The sequence below is a fragment of the Hydra viridissima genome, unplaced genomic scaffold (assembly GCF_058129835.1).
Source record: "Hydra viridissima isolate aposymbiotic clone 2 unplaced genomic scaffold, HvirCarnegie_v1 scaffold_10, whole genome shotgun sequence".
Classification (NCBI taxonomy): domain Eukaryota; kingdom Metazoa; phylum Cnidaria; class Hydrozoa; order Anthoathecata; family Hydridae; genus Hydra; species Hydra viridissima.
Genome location: NW_028324309.1, coordinates 15,605,001 through 15,617,885, shown reverse-complemented (window position 1 = coordinate 15,617,885; position 12,885 = coordinate 15,605,001). Strand labels below are relative to the sequence as shown.

At 28.5% G+C, this 12,885-nt stretch overlaps 2 protein-coding genes across 8 annotated transcripts in view; one reads left to right on the top strand and one right to left on the bottom strand.

Moving 5' to 3' along the window:
- Window positions 1–3,266: 3,266 nt before the first annotated feature.
- On the top strand, window positions 3,267–6,044 carry LOC149883346 (uncharacterized). Its single transcript, XM_090065379.1, has 2 exons — window positions 3,267–3,803; window positions 3,892–6,044. Exon 2 carries the CDS (start codon window positions 3,920–3,922, stop codon window positions 5,363–5,365), a length of 1,446 nt encoding a protein of 481 aa, XP_089921505.1. The 5' UTR covers window positions 3,267–3,803; window positions 3,892–3,919; the 3' UTR covers window positions 5,366–6,044.
- Window positions 6,045–7,101: 1,057 nt separating this feature from the next.
- LOC149883345 (dopamine receptor D2-like) overlaps window positions 7,102–12,885 on the bottom strand; it is a 9,935-nt gene continuing 4,151 nt past the window's right edge. For 4 of the 7 annotated variants that reach the window (XM_090100838.1, XM_090100839.1, XM_090100836.1 and 1 more), the window contains one exon: window positions 7,103–9,240. In XM_090100838.1, coding sequence (XP_089956964.1) covers window positions 7,635–9,227 — 1,593 coding nt within the window. In that variant the 5' untranslated portion in view covers window positions 9,228–9,240 and the 3' untranslated portion in view covers window positions 7,103–7,634. The other 3 variants (XM_090100843.1, XM_090100842.1, XM_090100841.1) reach the window with 3 other exon arrangements.

Sequence of the window (12,885 nt, the reverse complement as noted above, 5' to 3'; positions counted from 1 at the left end):
AGAAACCACTTTATATGGCTCAATGATGGTATGGGGCTGACTATCGTTAGCAGCTCGCACAGAGCTTTTTAATGTTGATGGTGTATGTCTGACTTCTTAACAATATATTTTAGAACCTTTTGTGGTAACTTTTGAACAGTAAATTGGAGACGGATTTCTCCTTATGCAGGATTTGTTTTTCAAAACATATGATAATACGGACAAAAATTAAAGTAAATTGGAATGTATAAGTGGTGCGTTAATTTTGCGGTTAAATGTATATATATAATTTTTCTTTTATTTAACCTAATTTAGTTCATCTATTAATATTTGATGATTTTTAATGACTGATCTGATTTCTTGAAAAAAATATATATATAAAGTTATATATAACCTATTCTATAAGTTATTCTATAAGCAGTCTAAGGTCATTTAAAGAATATCAGAAAAATATCGTTAAATCGATACAAAAGAGATGTATAACTCGTGAAAAAAAATATCGTTAAACCGATACAAAAGAGATGAACTCGTGAAAAAAAAAAAAAAAAAAAAGTACGTGGAAGTTATTTTAAATACTAGTTTTGATATTTATTGTTGCTGCACCAATTTTGATTTATTGTAAGTTTGTGACGATTTATTTTGTAATTGTGTTCAATAGCATTTAAAAATAATTGAAGATCCTGTTTAAAACCTCAAATCTCACAAAGCAACAGATTTTTTTCAGAAGAGTCTTTGAACCGAATACCGCAACATTATTTTCCTTTTATATGTTTCAATAAAATGAAATAATAAATATTATATCAACGTACCGTGTAGTAGTCAAAAATTTCATAAATATTGTATACATAATTAAATATGAAATAAAAGATCAATGTGACAATTTCTGTTATTAGACAATATTTGGATATGCTGGAATATTGCTAAATATTTGTATAACAATAATCAATTATCATGATTGAGTAGAAACTTTCAGCGTCAAGTAAAGATCAGCTGATGAGGTTTCTTTCCCATATACTAAATTGATAGAAATGACTAATGCCGATTGCACATTAGTCTTCCGCATCTAGCAGTATCCCGTAAAAATTGACATTTAGCGTTAATCCCCGTGTGCATCTTGAATTTCGTACTGCCTCTGACAAGTGTTATTTTCAACCTAATCAAGTTTGAATAGCTATATATTGCATTAAAGAGATATTTCTTTGCAGTATTAAATCCCATAGCTTAATTAACTTTTGTACAGCGATGAATCCTAAATTGTGGCACACTGCTGATGTGTATTTTTATATGTAGGAGAACATGGGGTAAGATGACGAATGGGGCAAGATGAAAACACATTGTTATCTTCAAAAATCAACTAAATATAAAATCTGACTGTAGCTGAAAGGGAAGTAGATTACATCTGCTAGATTTATTTATGCTTTCTTTATAAATATTATTTTTGGAATCAAAGATAAACATTAAAAAGGTTTTTCCTATATTAGGAAAAAAAAAATTTATCCACTTGTATTTGATTTATTTCATCATTACATCACCAACCAAAGGTAAGCAAGAGCTTCTCATTCAGTTTATTCAATTTGGAAGCCATACAAGTAATATTAAGCTATGATAACTTATATATGTAAAGTTCTATGTCATTTTGAAGATTAAGTAGCCTAGGGGCAAGATAAACGGGGCAAGATAACTCGTTTGTCGTTTCGCCTAAGTACATGTTTTACTATAAACCTGTACTGTAATAACATTTTGTAGCTTAGTCATTAATACATTGCTTTATTATGCATTAAAATATTTTGTTTGACATTGGCTTTATTTTGTTGTGTTGGAATTCGCTATGAACTGATTAGTAGGCTTTTTTTTGCTAAGCACTGTATAAATATATAGTTTAATTGTTTAAAAAAATACATAAGCGTTTGAATTACTTATCTTATTAACTAGAATTTATGATAACATGTTATTTGAGAAGGTAATGGTATAATGGAATTTAGTTTTTTAAAAGTCGCCGTCTTGGCTCGCATGCGGGGCAAGATGATAATTTGAGGTAACTTTGGTTAATAAGTTTTTTCCAGGATATTTTTAATTTTTGTGTTTTTTTTATACATATGTGACGCATAATTATTTTTTTTCCACTTTTTGATAAAGTTTTACTTATTGAAACAGTTATTAAATAAAATATAAGTGCTTTTCAAAACGTTCGCCATCTTGTCCCATGTTCCCCTATTACTAAATGTATATGTATATATGAATATTTTATATATATATATATGAAATATTCATATATAAATATTTTATATATATATAAATAAAATATTCATTTATATATAATATATTATATATGCTATAATAAATATATTATACTAAATATATATATATATATATATATATATATATATATATATATATATATATATATATATATATATCTAATGATTTTAAAAAAAATTTTTTTTAACAATATGATGCACCCCTCCTTTCTTGTTTTTTTTTGGCAAAATATGAATGTGTACAAAATTTTAGATCGTTTGATGATATTTTGACCCCCTCCCAACCTAAATAACTAAGTGTAAACCCTGTTCACCACTACTATAGTGGATTTCCACTGCCTAGTTTTTATTCAACCACTTTCTTGTCTTTATTTATCTTTGAATAAATTGACTTACATGTAATTTGCAATATAATTTTACAGCTGTACGAACTATATTATTACTATTATTATGTAATTGTACCTTTCAGTTACCATGTACTTAATCTTCTCTTTTTAATTAAACTATATTGCATTTCAAATATTTTTTCATAACTTTAGTGTGGAAAAATAAAGATTCCTTCAGTAAATCAGTTATTTGGGTTGGATGGAGGTCAAAACATCATCAAATGATCTAAAATTTTGTATACATTTATATTTTGCCAAAAGAAACAAGAAAGGAGGGGTGCATCATATCATTAAAAGAAATTTTTTTGCAATAGTCTAATATATACAATTATATATAATATATACAATTATATATAATATATACATTTGTATATAATATATACATTTTTATATAATATTTTTGAAGCTGAAGCTTCACAGCTGTCTTCTTAAGTAAATTGATCGTTGTTAGGGAAACGTTGAAATTCATCCTTATAAATCTCATTAGTAATCACTTATTCAAACTCAACTAAAAAACTGAAACGTTTTAATGATGAATTGATTAATTCATTGTAAAAACCTAAACAATCTCGCCCCCCTCTTCCAGTTGCAATCTTATATATTATGCATGTTGATGTAAAACTTTTTTTCACCCTGACACATCTTTCTTTTTTAAAAAAATTTGCTGTGGACGAAATCAAAGTAAAACAATGTATTTAAGATATGAATAGATAAAAAAATTATGTAACCAATTGAACGTAGTAGAAGTTTTAAATTAAACAAATTAGCGAGAGAAACTTTTTAAGCATGAATGATAACTCAGTCCTACCGAAAGTCGATCGGTTTTACGTTACACAAGCAAATGCATTTTACAAAAAAATGATTGAAGAAAAAAAAGAAGAAGAAAGAGAAGTTGTGTTTAAGTATGTTGGGTCCTACTCCAGACCATCTTTTGATGCTGAATTTGAAGAATCTTCTGGTATTTTTGAACTTGATAGTGATTTTCGCTCACAATCATTTGAAAGTGAGCTTGATTCCAACAGATCCACTGTTCTACAGTTAAGCCATAGTTTTGAAAAAAAGCAAATTAATGGAAGATATAAACCAAATTTTAACATTGTTGATTTCCGCGCTCCTCCAAAACCTACTACAAAAGGTTCTGAAGGATTGTTTTCTAATGTTTTGGATAACAGCACAAGTAGTAAGGAAAATTTCTTAAACTCCAATTCTTTTGGTTTTTTGTCGTATGAAGTTAAAAATAATGAACCGGTTACTGGAAATTCTTTTAGCCCTAACTATGCAGAAATCAATTATCAAATGAGAGTTCCTTTCAAATCAGACATAGACGTATATAAGAGCCAGAGAAGAAAAGTATCAGATTTACCGCCATTTCAAAGTACTGAAAGTTCCTCTTTTCCATACATGATGCCAATACTATCACCAAGATTGAGTGACTCAATTACCCAAGTACACAAGCTTAACAAACATATTCATTCATCTGGTCAGTCTGATGCTAACGATCTTAAAGATTTAGGAAAAAGGATGCGTGTGAACGACTTGCGGAAAGCATACGAAGAAAGGCTTCAAAACTATGACAAAAATATTACAGGACGCGATCTTCAAAATCAAGAGCATAAAAATCTACTACACGACTTCTTTATTGAAGTAGATAATCAACAACCAACAACAAATAAAAGTTGTATAACTGAGGTTGAGGATAAGACACCTATTCACACTGTTGAAAGATCTACACAAACTGAAGTAACCACTAAACAATTGGGCATAAACTCAAAATGGACAATAGTAAAAAAGAAGATGAACGAAAAAAAAATTCCATTTGTTGAAGTTTCTTCAGCTACTAGGGAAAGAAAGAATAATGAAAATTCACATGCTCAAAAAATACAAGAAAATAAAAAGAACCATTTGAAAGAAACAAAGTCTAAATCTTACGTTGAAAATCAACTTGAAATCCCTTTTGAGGAACAAAATGATAAGGAAAAAGATATTATTGAAAATAGGGTATATGACCTTGCAAAACCATTGAACTCAGAAAGAGCTCAGAGTTCGAGAGAAAATTCTAACAGGGAGGCTTCACGCAACGCAACACCAAGATCCTCCACAAAGCCCACCGATAACGGAGAAGAAAATACTTCAAATTATTTGACAAGCGTAAAGCCCGAGGTAATGAAGCCCCACAATAAAAAAAATAGTTTAGTGGACCAATTGCTCGAAAAAAAGGAGATTAAAGTTTCACCGAAAAGGTTACAAAACCATAGTGAGTATGGCTTAAAACCGCATCACGAGAGAAGCAGAGTAAAACATAAAAATACTGATGATTTAAGTTATTCTAAAAAAAGTCGGCACAAAAATCCCGATAGAGTCTTAAACATAAAAAGCTCAGATTATAAAAGAGATTTTCCTCAGAACCGGTCTATTTTCAAAAAGATTCGAAACATACCTAATATGATTGGTAAAAAAAATAAAAAAAACCGTTTTAAAGAATTACAACAAAAGCAGATCTCCAATAAAACGGCACCTTCAAATTACGTTGTTTACCAAAACAATCCAAATCCAAAGAATAATTATAAAAACACAAAAACTAATCATTTTGAAAATGAATTTGTAAGTAGTGACGCTAAAAGAGAATACGAAGTTGATTTGATACAACACGAACGTGCCCGAAACGCTAAGTTATACACGCGTGATATCGATTTAAATCGGGTTAACAACCGAAAAACAAAAAGTCCACGATTTAAAAGTTAAATTTGGTTTAAAAATACTAGTATCTGATAATGACCATTAAATGCTGATAATATAATTACTCCTAATATCTATCTGCATTTGTAAGTTTTCCAGTTCTTTCTCAAAAAAGTTGCACTGACTTTTTCAAAGTGAAGGAAGTTCAGGTGAATTCTTTTTAACTGTAAGCTGCAAGTAATAATGATTCATAATGTGCCCAAAAGAAGAAGTTTTTGTAATCTTTTTTCATGCAACAATTTGTTGTTTTTTTATTTACAATCTTTCAAGCTTAAACCAATAGGATATATAAAAAATTGAATATACTATAATATATCAAGTTAAAAAAAAGCTATAAATAAAACGGATGAAATAGTAAGTAACATATTCCATATATAACAAATGCAAATACATTGTTTGTAATAGTGGGAAAGTATGTTGTTTTACGCACCATTTAATTATCGATTTTTTAATTTATCGATTATTTATTTATCGATTACTGCTAACACTTTTTACTTGTAAACATTCTGATTATAACTATTAGTACGTGTGTATATATATATATATATGTATAATTTTTTAACGGAACATAAAGATTTACATCACTAGTGAACAGAATTATATAAGTTTTAAGTTAATGCAATTAGATGTGATGTAGCTTTGACGGGATATTTAACAATTGTAGTAAAACTGTATTCTTGCTTAACACTGTCTGTTTACTATTCCCAGATTAACAGGTTTTTGATATTATATTAATATTACACAAACATTATTTTTTGGTACTATATTAATATTGAACTAACATTTTTTTGATATTACAAATAACCTATTGAACATTTAAAGTACAAAACACGTTAAAAACTTCAAGACTAAGTTTTTTAACTATTTTTTCTCTACCCTCTTCCCTCCCCCTCCCACATATCCAAAAATTAGCATCACAATACTTTACTTAATTTTTTTTTTTTAACAAGCTTTTTTCTTGTTTACAACTTTAAAGCAGCCAACAATCAGAGAGTTGCTGCTATGTTAAAATCTAAACCTGTTTCCCAGATTGCCCAGTATTGAGATTTACAAATAACTTAGCAACTATGAAAAAAAAACTCGAGGTTCGAGGTTTTAAGACAGATTTTTGATATGTTTCTTTTCAAACAAAAAGTTTTTAAAAGACCTTTTTACAAATATTTAAAGTTTAAAGTCTTAAAAAAGATTATAGGACCTCATTCTGTTGTTTAAATTAGATAAGCTGATTTTAATTCAATAATAAAATTACAATTAAAATGATTCGTTTATAGAATGAGCTTTGTAAAATAGCCTCTTAAAATTTTTCGTCAAACTATTTACCATTTATTTGGTGTTTGTACAAGAACTTTAGGTATCGTCCCCTTTTCTTATTCTACATAGCTGAAGGTCGAATACTCAAAGTTTTAATAAAGCTAATCCAAAAGAATATGTTAATTATTATAAAAAAAAAAAAAGAATTGGAATTTAAAGTTTGCTGCTTAAAGAATAAAATGGTTTGAATTAATAAAAACATCCCATGGTCTTCATTAGATAAATCTTTAAATAATTTAAATAAATAATTTAACTATGTAATACTTACTTGAAAAAAAAATTCATTTAGATTAGCTTTCATATCTCAAGACAATCTCTTTTTTTTTTTTAAAAAAAAGAAAACAAGTTTACTAAAATAATATATTAGAAAAGTATTCAAAGTTATCAACCGTTTCTTTTAAAGGCTATAAAATTTATTTATGATACTTTAATATTATGCCACTTAAAACTTTCCCTTTAATATAAAAATTTTCTTTTTTTTTTTTTTTGCTTTTGAAAGTTTCAGTTATTTAAAGGAATGCTAACAATGATTTGAGATTTCAGTACATATTTATAATTTGGCTTAAGATGCGATCAAACAGACTTAATATCTTCTTTGAGCTCTTCCGCCATCGCCACTTTACTGCGTCAATTTAATTTAACCTTCGCAATTGTTTCGTAGAATTGCTAAAGAATTCAACATGTAAGCATACCAAGTGTCCAACAAGATAAAAAAAAAAACCAAGCAAATAAAACAACACATAGTGCTCTTGTCGAGAAGTTATACAAAAAATCTTTCTCCTTAATTTTCTACTATAAAATAGAAAAAGCATATAAAAAATGTCTGAAAACTTAAAAATTTTTTAGATCTATCAATTTTTCTTTAAATAAACTGTAAAACGATTTTCTTTAAAATTAATTTAGGAGAAAATTTTAACTGATATTTAAATAAATTATTATAAATTATCATAAATTAAAAATTTTATCATATAGTTTTACTCAAACAAAAAAGTTTTCGTTTCATTCGCTCAAAAATCTTGAATACTGCACTTCTGTAGACGCGATTCAGTACTACATATAGTATCGGATTGATCGTACTATTTAAGTAATGTAAATCTTTTGCAAATACCAAATAGGTTATATTAAAATTTGAATTTGGAATTGTCGAGAAAATAATTATTATCATAAACGGAGTCCAACAAAACAGAAACGCACCCATTATCAATCCAATTACTTTAGTTGCTCGCATTTCTCGTTTAAATTGCTTTAACTTTTTGTCTCGCTTACTTTTAGTACTGTGAGTATTAACTCGCTGCATAATGGGAGTGCTGGCTGGGCTCCATCGCATGGAATATCTTATTTTATCAAAAAACGTATTTTTCTTGGAGCTATATGATAAGCTTTCACTAGTTTCTAAGCTCAGCCTGGACTTTTTCATCATTTTAGCATATTCAGGACAAGAAATTGTGCGATCTCTTGATTCAACTTCACAATAAATTTGAGTTTTAAACGGCTGCTCATTTGAATCTTTTAAAGAATCAGGCAGACTGATAGTGTCCAACATTTCTTCAGGAATACTTAGCATATTTTTTTCTCTAAAGCTATTTAAATTTACTTTATTAAATGAATTTAAACCAGAAGAGTCAGATATTGAACTATCGAGACCATTTTCGTGAATACCATTTTGATTAACGTCGTATTGCTTTCTTGACTGAACTCGTTTTTTTATAAGTTTCTTGATTGAGCAAAAATCTTCAAAATCAACTTCGTCTGAGGAATTATCATGGGCAATTGAGGCATCGCATGCTTGTTTTTTCTTTTTCAAAAATTTAAGGCCTGCTGTTGATAAAACACTCCAAGATGCTCGACTTCCTAACGAAGGTCTTTTTTCTTTATTATTGAAGTGCAAATTATCGCTATCAATACTTTCAAGCTCATCAATACTTCTTGTTTTACTTATCATGCTATATTGCTCTTTAATTAGTTTGCTCTGTCGTTTTGCTTCGATGTAAATTTTAGTGTAAGTAAATAGTTTAATTAAGACGGGAAATGCATAAGACATAAAGAAAATTACCCACTGCAGAATAACAAAGCAAGGTCGGTTGTCAAACGAGCTAAGGCTAGCGTGGTTTACAATTGCAGCTGCAAGACTATATATCAAAATAAATAAAATCATGAGGAGCCCTCTTCTTCGCGTCATTATAGCATAGTATTGTAAGGCATACTTAATACAAATATATCTCTCAATGCTGATCATTGCTAAACTCATTATTGACCACGTGCTACAGAAAATGTCTAAAAATGCATGGAAACTTTTCCCTGGTCCGGTCAATTTCCAACCCAATTGGGTATCTACTACCCAAATAGGAATAATGATAATTGCAACCATCAAGTCTGAGAAGCAAAGACTTGCAATAAAATAGTAAGTAATTTTCTTTAGCTGTGGCGATACAAAAAATGCATGCAGAGCAATAGCATTGCCAATAATGGCTAAAAGCAAAGCCAACGTTAAAAATACAGTATTAAAGTACCTCTCCCCTTCAGATATTGTATGAGGTGTTGCTGTTGTTGCGTTCATCCTCTAATATAGCCTGAAAACAAACCACAAGAGCTTATTATCTTATCTTTCTGTTGATTATAGAAAACAAATCCATGTTTTTATTTTTCGAGGCAAAACGTCTCATTAATTTTTAATTCCTCCTGTTGTTTAGTAATTTAATTTACAAAAATTCTTTTTTTGTATTCTTTTCTGCGTTTCTCTCTAAATTATTATCTCTGTTTTCAAAGATAATCATTATTCAAATGATTATCTTTGAAAGCAGAGACAATTGTTGAATGTTTTTTTGTTTGCTTGTACTTTTAGAGAAGAAATTTCAACCTCAATACCAATAAAAAAAAAAAAAAAAAAAAAAAGAATTAGTTAAAGAAGCAAATATACAAAAACTTGTACGGAGAATGTAAAATCATAGCCGCACTCCAACAGTAGCCAAAATTTCTCAAATATTATGTTATATTTTATATGAGTCTGTGTGTGTGTGTGTGTGTGTGTGTGTGTGTGTGTGTGTGTGTGTGTTTATATATATATATATATATATATATATATATATATATATATATATATATATATATATATATATATATATATATATATATATATATATATATATATATATATATTACGGACGCTAACAGATTCCTTATATAATTAAGTGAACGTCACTGTTTGTGCGTGGATGTAAATACTATTTTTCAATTATTATTGCCACGTTTTACTAATTTGCAAAGTATTTTGTTTTCCGTTACGTAAATTTATGTCCTTTTAAGTTATACGTTAGTAAGACAAAACTTTTTAAAATGAAACGTTCTTCTCTTAATTGTGTTAAAAAGAAAGAAAGAAAGAAAAAAATTATAAGTTATTTATTATAAAAACTTTTAAACATTTAACAAATTAGAAATCCTTATAACTAAACCACTATCCCCCTGACCTTTTTCTTTTTCCTTCAGCTGTTTCTAGCGCGTGCAGTTTGAGTTTGAAAAGAATTTCTACTTATACTTCATCGAGCCTGGCATGGATTCTTATAAACTTATTTACAAGTTTTATTTTGGGAAAACCCATTCAAAAAAACTCCTGAAAGGAAAACAAAAAAGAAGAGGAAAAGAAGAAATTTTTTTTATCTTTAAGTCGGAAATGATCAATTCTATAGAGAGTTCATGAGAAACATGACTTTTATCAAACCTTGAAATATAAATGGAACTTATAATGTATTTATTATTTAGATATTTTGAATTGCACAAGAAAATTTACAAGTACTCGTCATTCGAAAAATCCTTAACAGCGTTGAAAGTATCAGAAAAACGTGAATAGATCGGCATAATTCAACCACCTTTAAACCAATTTTAATAGATTTTAAGAAATGCCAGAAAATTTTCTCCGCTGATAAATTCAACATCAGCCAAAGCATTAAAAGCATTTTAAAACGTGGTGGATGCACGTAAAATAAAATCTCTTTTCAATTGATATCAATACTGCAAATAAGATTTAAGACAAATCGACACGAAGCGGATGCTAATGTTTTACCCATTTTTAATAAACAAAGAGGAATCATTCATTTTACATAAACATTTAAACACGTTTAGCAGCATGTTACGTACTTTATGTCCATACATGACACGTACACGACATATAAACGCTACATACACTATACATACGTACTTGAGATACGCCGATGCATATGTGTATCTTTTTTAAAACAGCGACGTGTAGGTAGGATTATATCAATTTAAAATGTTTTTTCAAAAAAAAAAATCTTCATGGGTAAAAAATTATTTTAGGTCAACATCACAATAAGTGTATCTACCGCTAACAAAGTACCAACTAAAAAACTTAGAGGTCTGTTGAACAAAAAACGATAAAAATTTGTCAACCAAAAAACTAACGCAGTCCGATTGCGAAGATAACAAAAAACATTATGAAGTTAAAACGTGTTGTTTACAGCCTTCTTTTGTGATATCCATATGTCAAACTCAATTCATATTTCATATGTCAAACTCATTTTAGCTACAAAATTACCAACGTTGTGTTTAAAAAAGTGTGCATTTCTTACCGGAAAAAAAAAATTCCCTAACCACTCAAACATTTATTACTGACAAATGTTTGACTCGAGCAAATCAACAAAACTTACCACACGCAATCAACTAAATCTTTAGATTTAATAATAATCTTCTTCATGTTTTGTGTTAATAATAATTTAGTATTGTAATAATTTATAGTAAAATAGTTAATTTATTAATGCAAATATAATACATATTTTATAATATTTAATGACATATAATTTAATGAAGAAAGTTTTAAATCTTTTCAATCTGCGGTTTCCGAGTTTGCAAACAAATAAAAAATCAACACTCGTTGGGTGTTGGTTGACTTTTTTATATACTAAAGTTGTTTGCTTATATTTTAGAGTGTTTACAAAACTTCGAGCTGTTTTTCAATTCGAGTTTACCAACCACAGGGTTCGTTCCATGTTTTTTCCAATAGGAAATTTTGACCTTTCTTTCTTAATATATATTGTATTTGAGAAATTAACTCATATCGGTTTCTCATAAAAGTTAAAAGCTTCATTGTATCAAAATTATCTCGAAAATGCGGGGAAAAGCAGACATCTTTACACGTTTTTATATATTCGTTTAATCTAGTGTTTGACCACTGTTTATGTATTCGTTTAATCTAGTGTTTGACCATTGCTTAAAATTACCCCCCGCAGGGATAAACAAAAGAGCAGTTAAAGTTTATCTCCCGTCAATATGTCAAATTTACAAAAGATTAATCAATCCGCCATTATTGTATCATCCTAAGAAACAAGATTACTTACTCGGACCGAATTAATCTAATTGATATCTTTTTATTGTATGATAAGTATTATTGAAGCAATAAAGAGAGAAGCGATTTTATAGCAACTGCGATTTTACAAACAAAGCTTAAATTTATTTTTCATTGCGGTAGATATCTTTTTTTTTTTTAATGCAACAACTTGTACGGCCCTCGTTCAAACTTATGTGAGATGGCGGCCCTCACTTCTCGTTAAAAAATGAAATTAATAAATAAATGAATCTAATCAATGCAAACTGCATATTTTTTAACCAGAATAAAAAAAAACAAACAGAATTCTTGGAGATTGTTTGTTTAATTTAGATTTGAAAAAATGATATTTGAAAAAACTTACAAAACTGCGAAAAGTTAAATTTTTTATAAGATAAATACTTGTAAAAGTATGAAGCAAGAATTTTTCTACAACTTAATCACGTTGTCATTGTTGTGTGCCTTATTCAAATATAAATAGTTGTCGTGCGTTTATCGAATGCTGGAATTTGCAATAAATAAATTTTTTTTTTGAAAAAAAAACTTCAACAACTTGTCTTCAACAATTTATCTAACTTAACTTCGACAGATTTTGTTAAGGTGTTCTTTCATTGAAAGTTGTTAAACAAATCTTTCGTTTGACATTTTGAAAGAAATAATTTTAATAGAAGCCCTCTCTTCGTGCATAATGCTTCACTGTAAAATACACCCGAAGATGTATTTTTCGATGCCAATATTCATAAGTTGGTCCGTAAAAGGTCCCTCAAAGTCAAGTGCTGGGTCACTCTAAAGTGATTTCCTTCAACTTAGTGAGACCCTTGAAAGAAAAAATGGCTTCTTAATGAATACCATTATCCTGTTAAACTTGCTATTTCCATAG

What these genes read in the sequence shown, in the direction of transcription:
- LOC149883346 (XM_090065379.1), top strand. Translation starts at nt 3,920, where the DNA reads ATGAGAGTTCCTTTCAAATCAGACATAGACGTATATAAGAGCCAGAGA.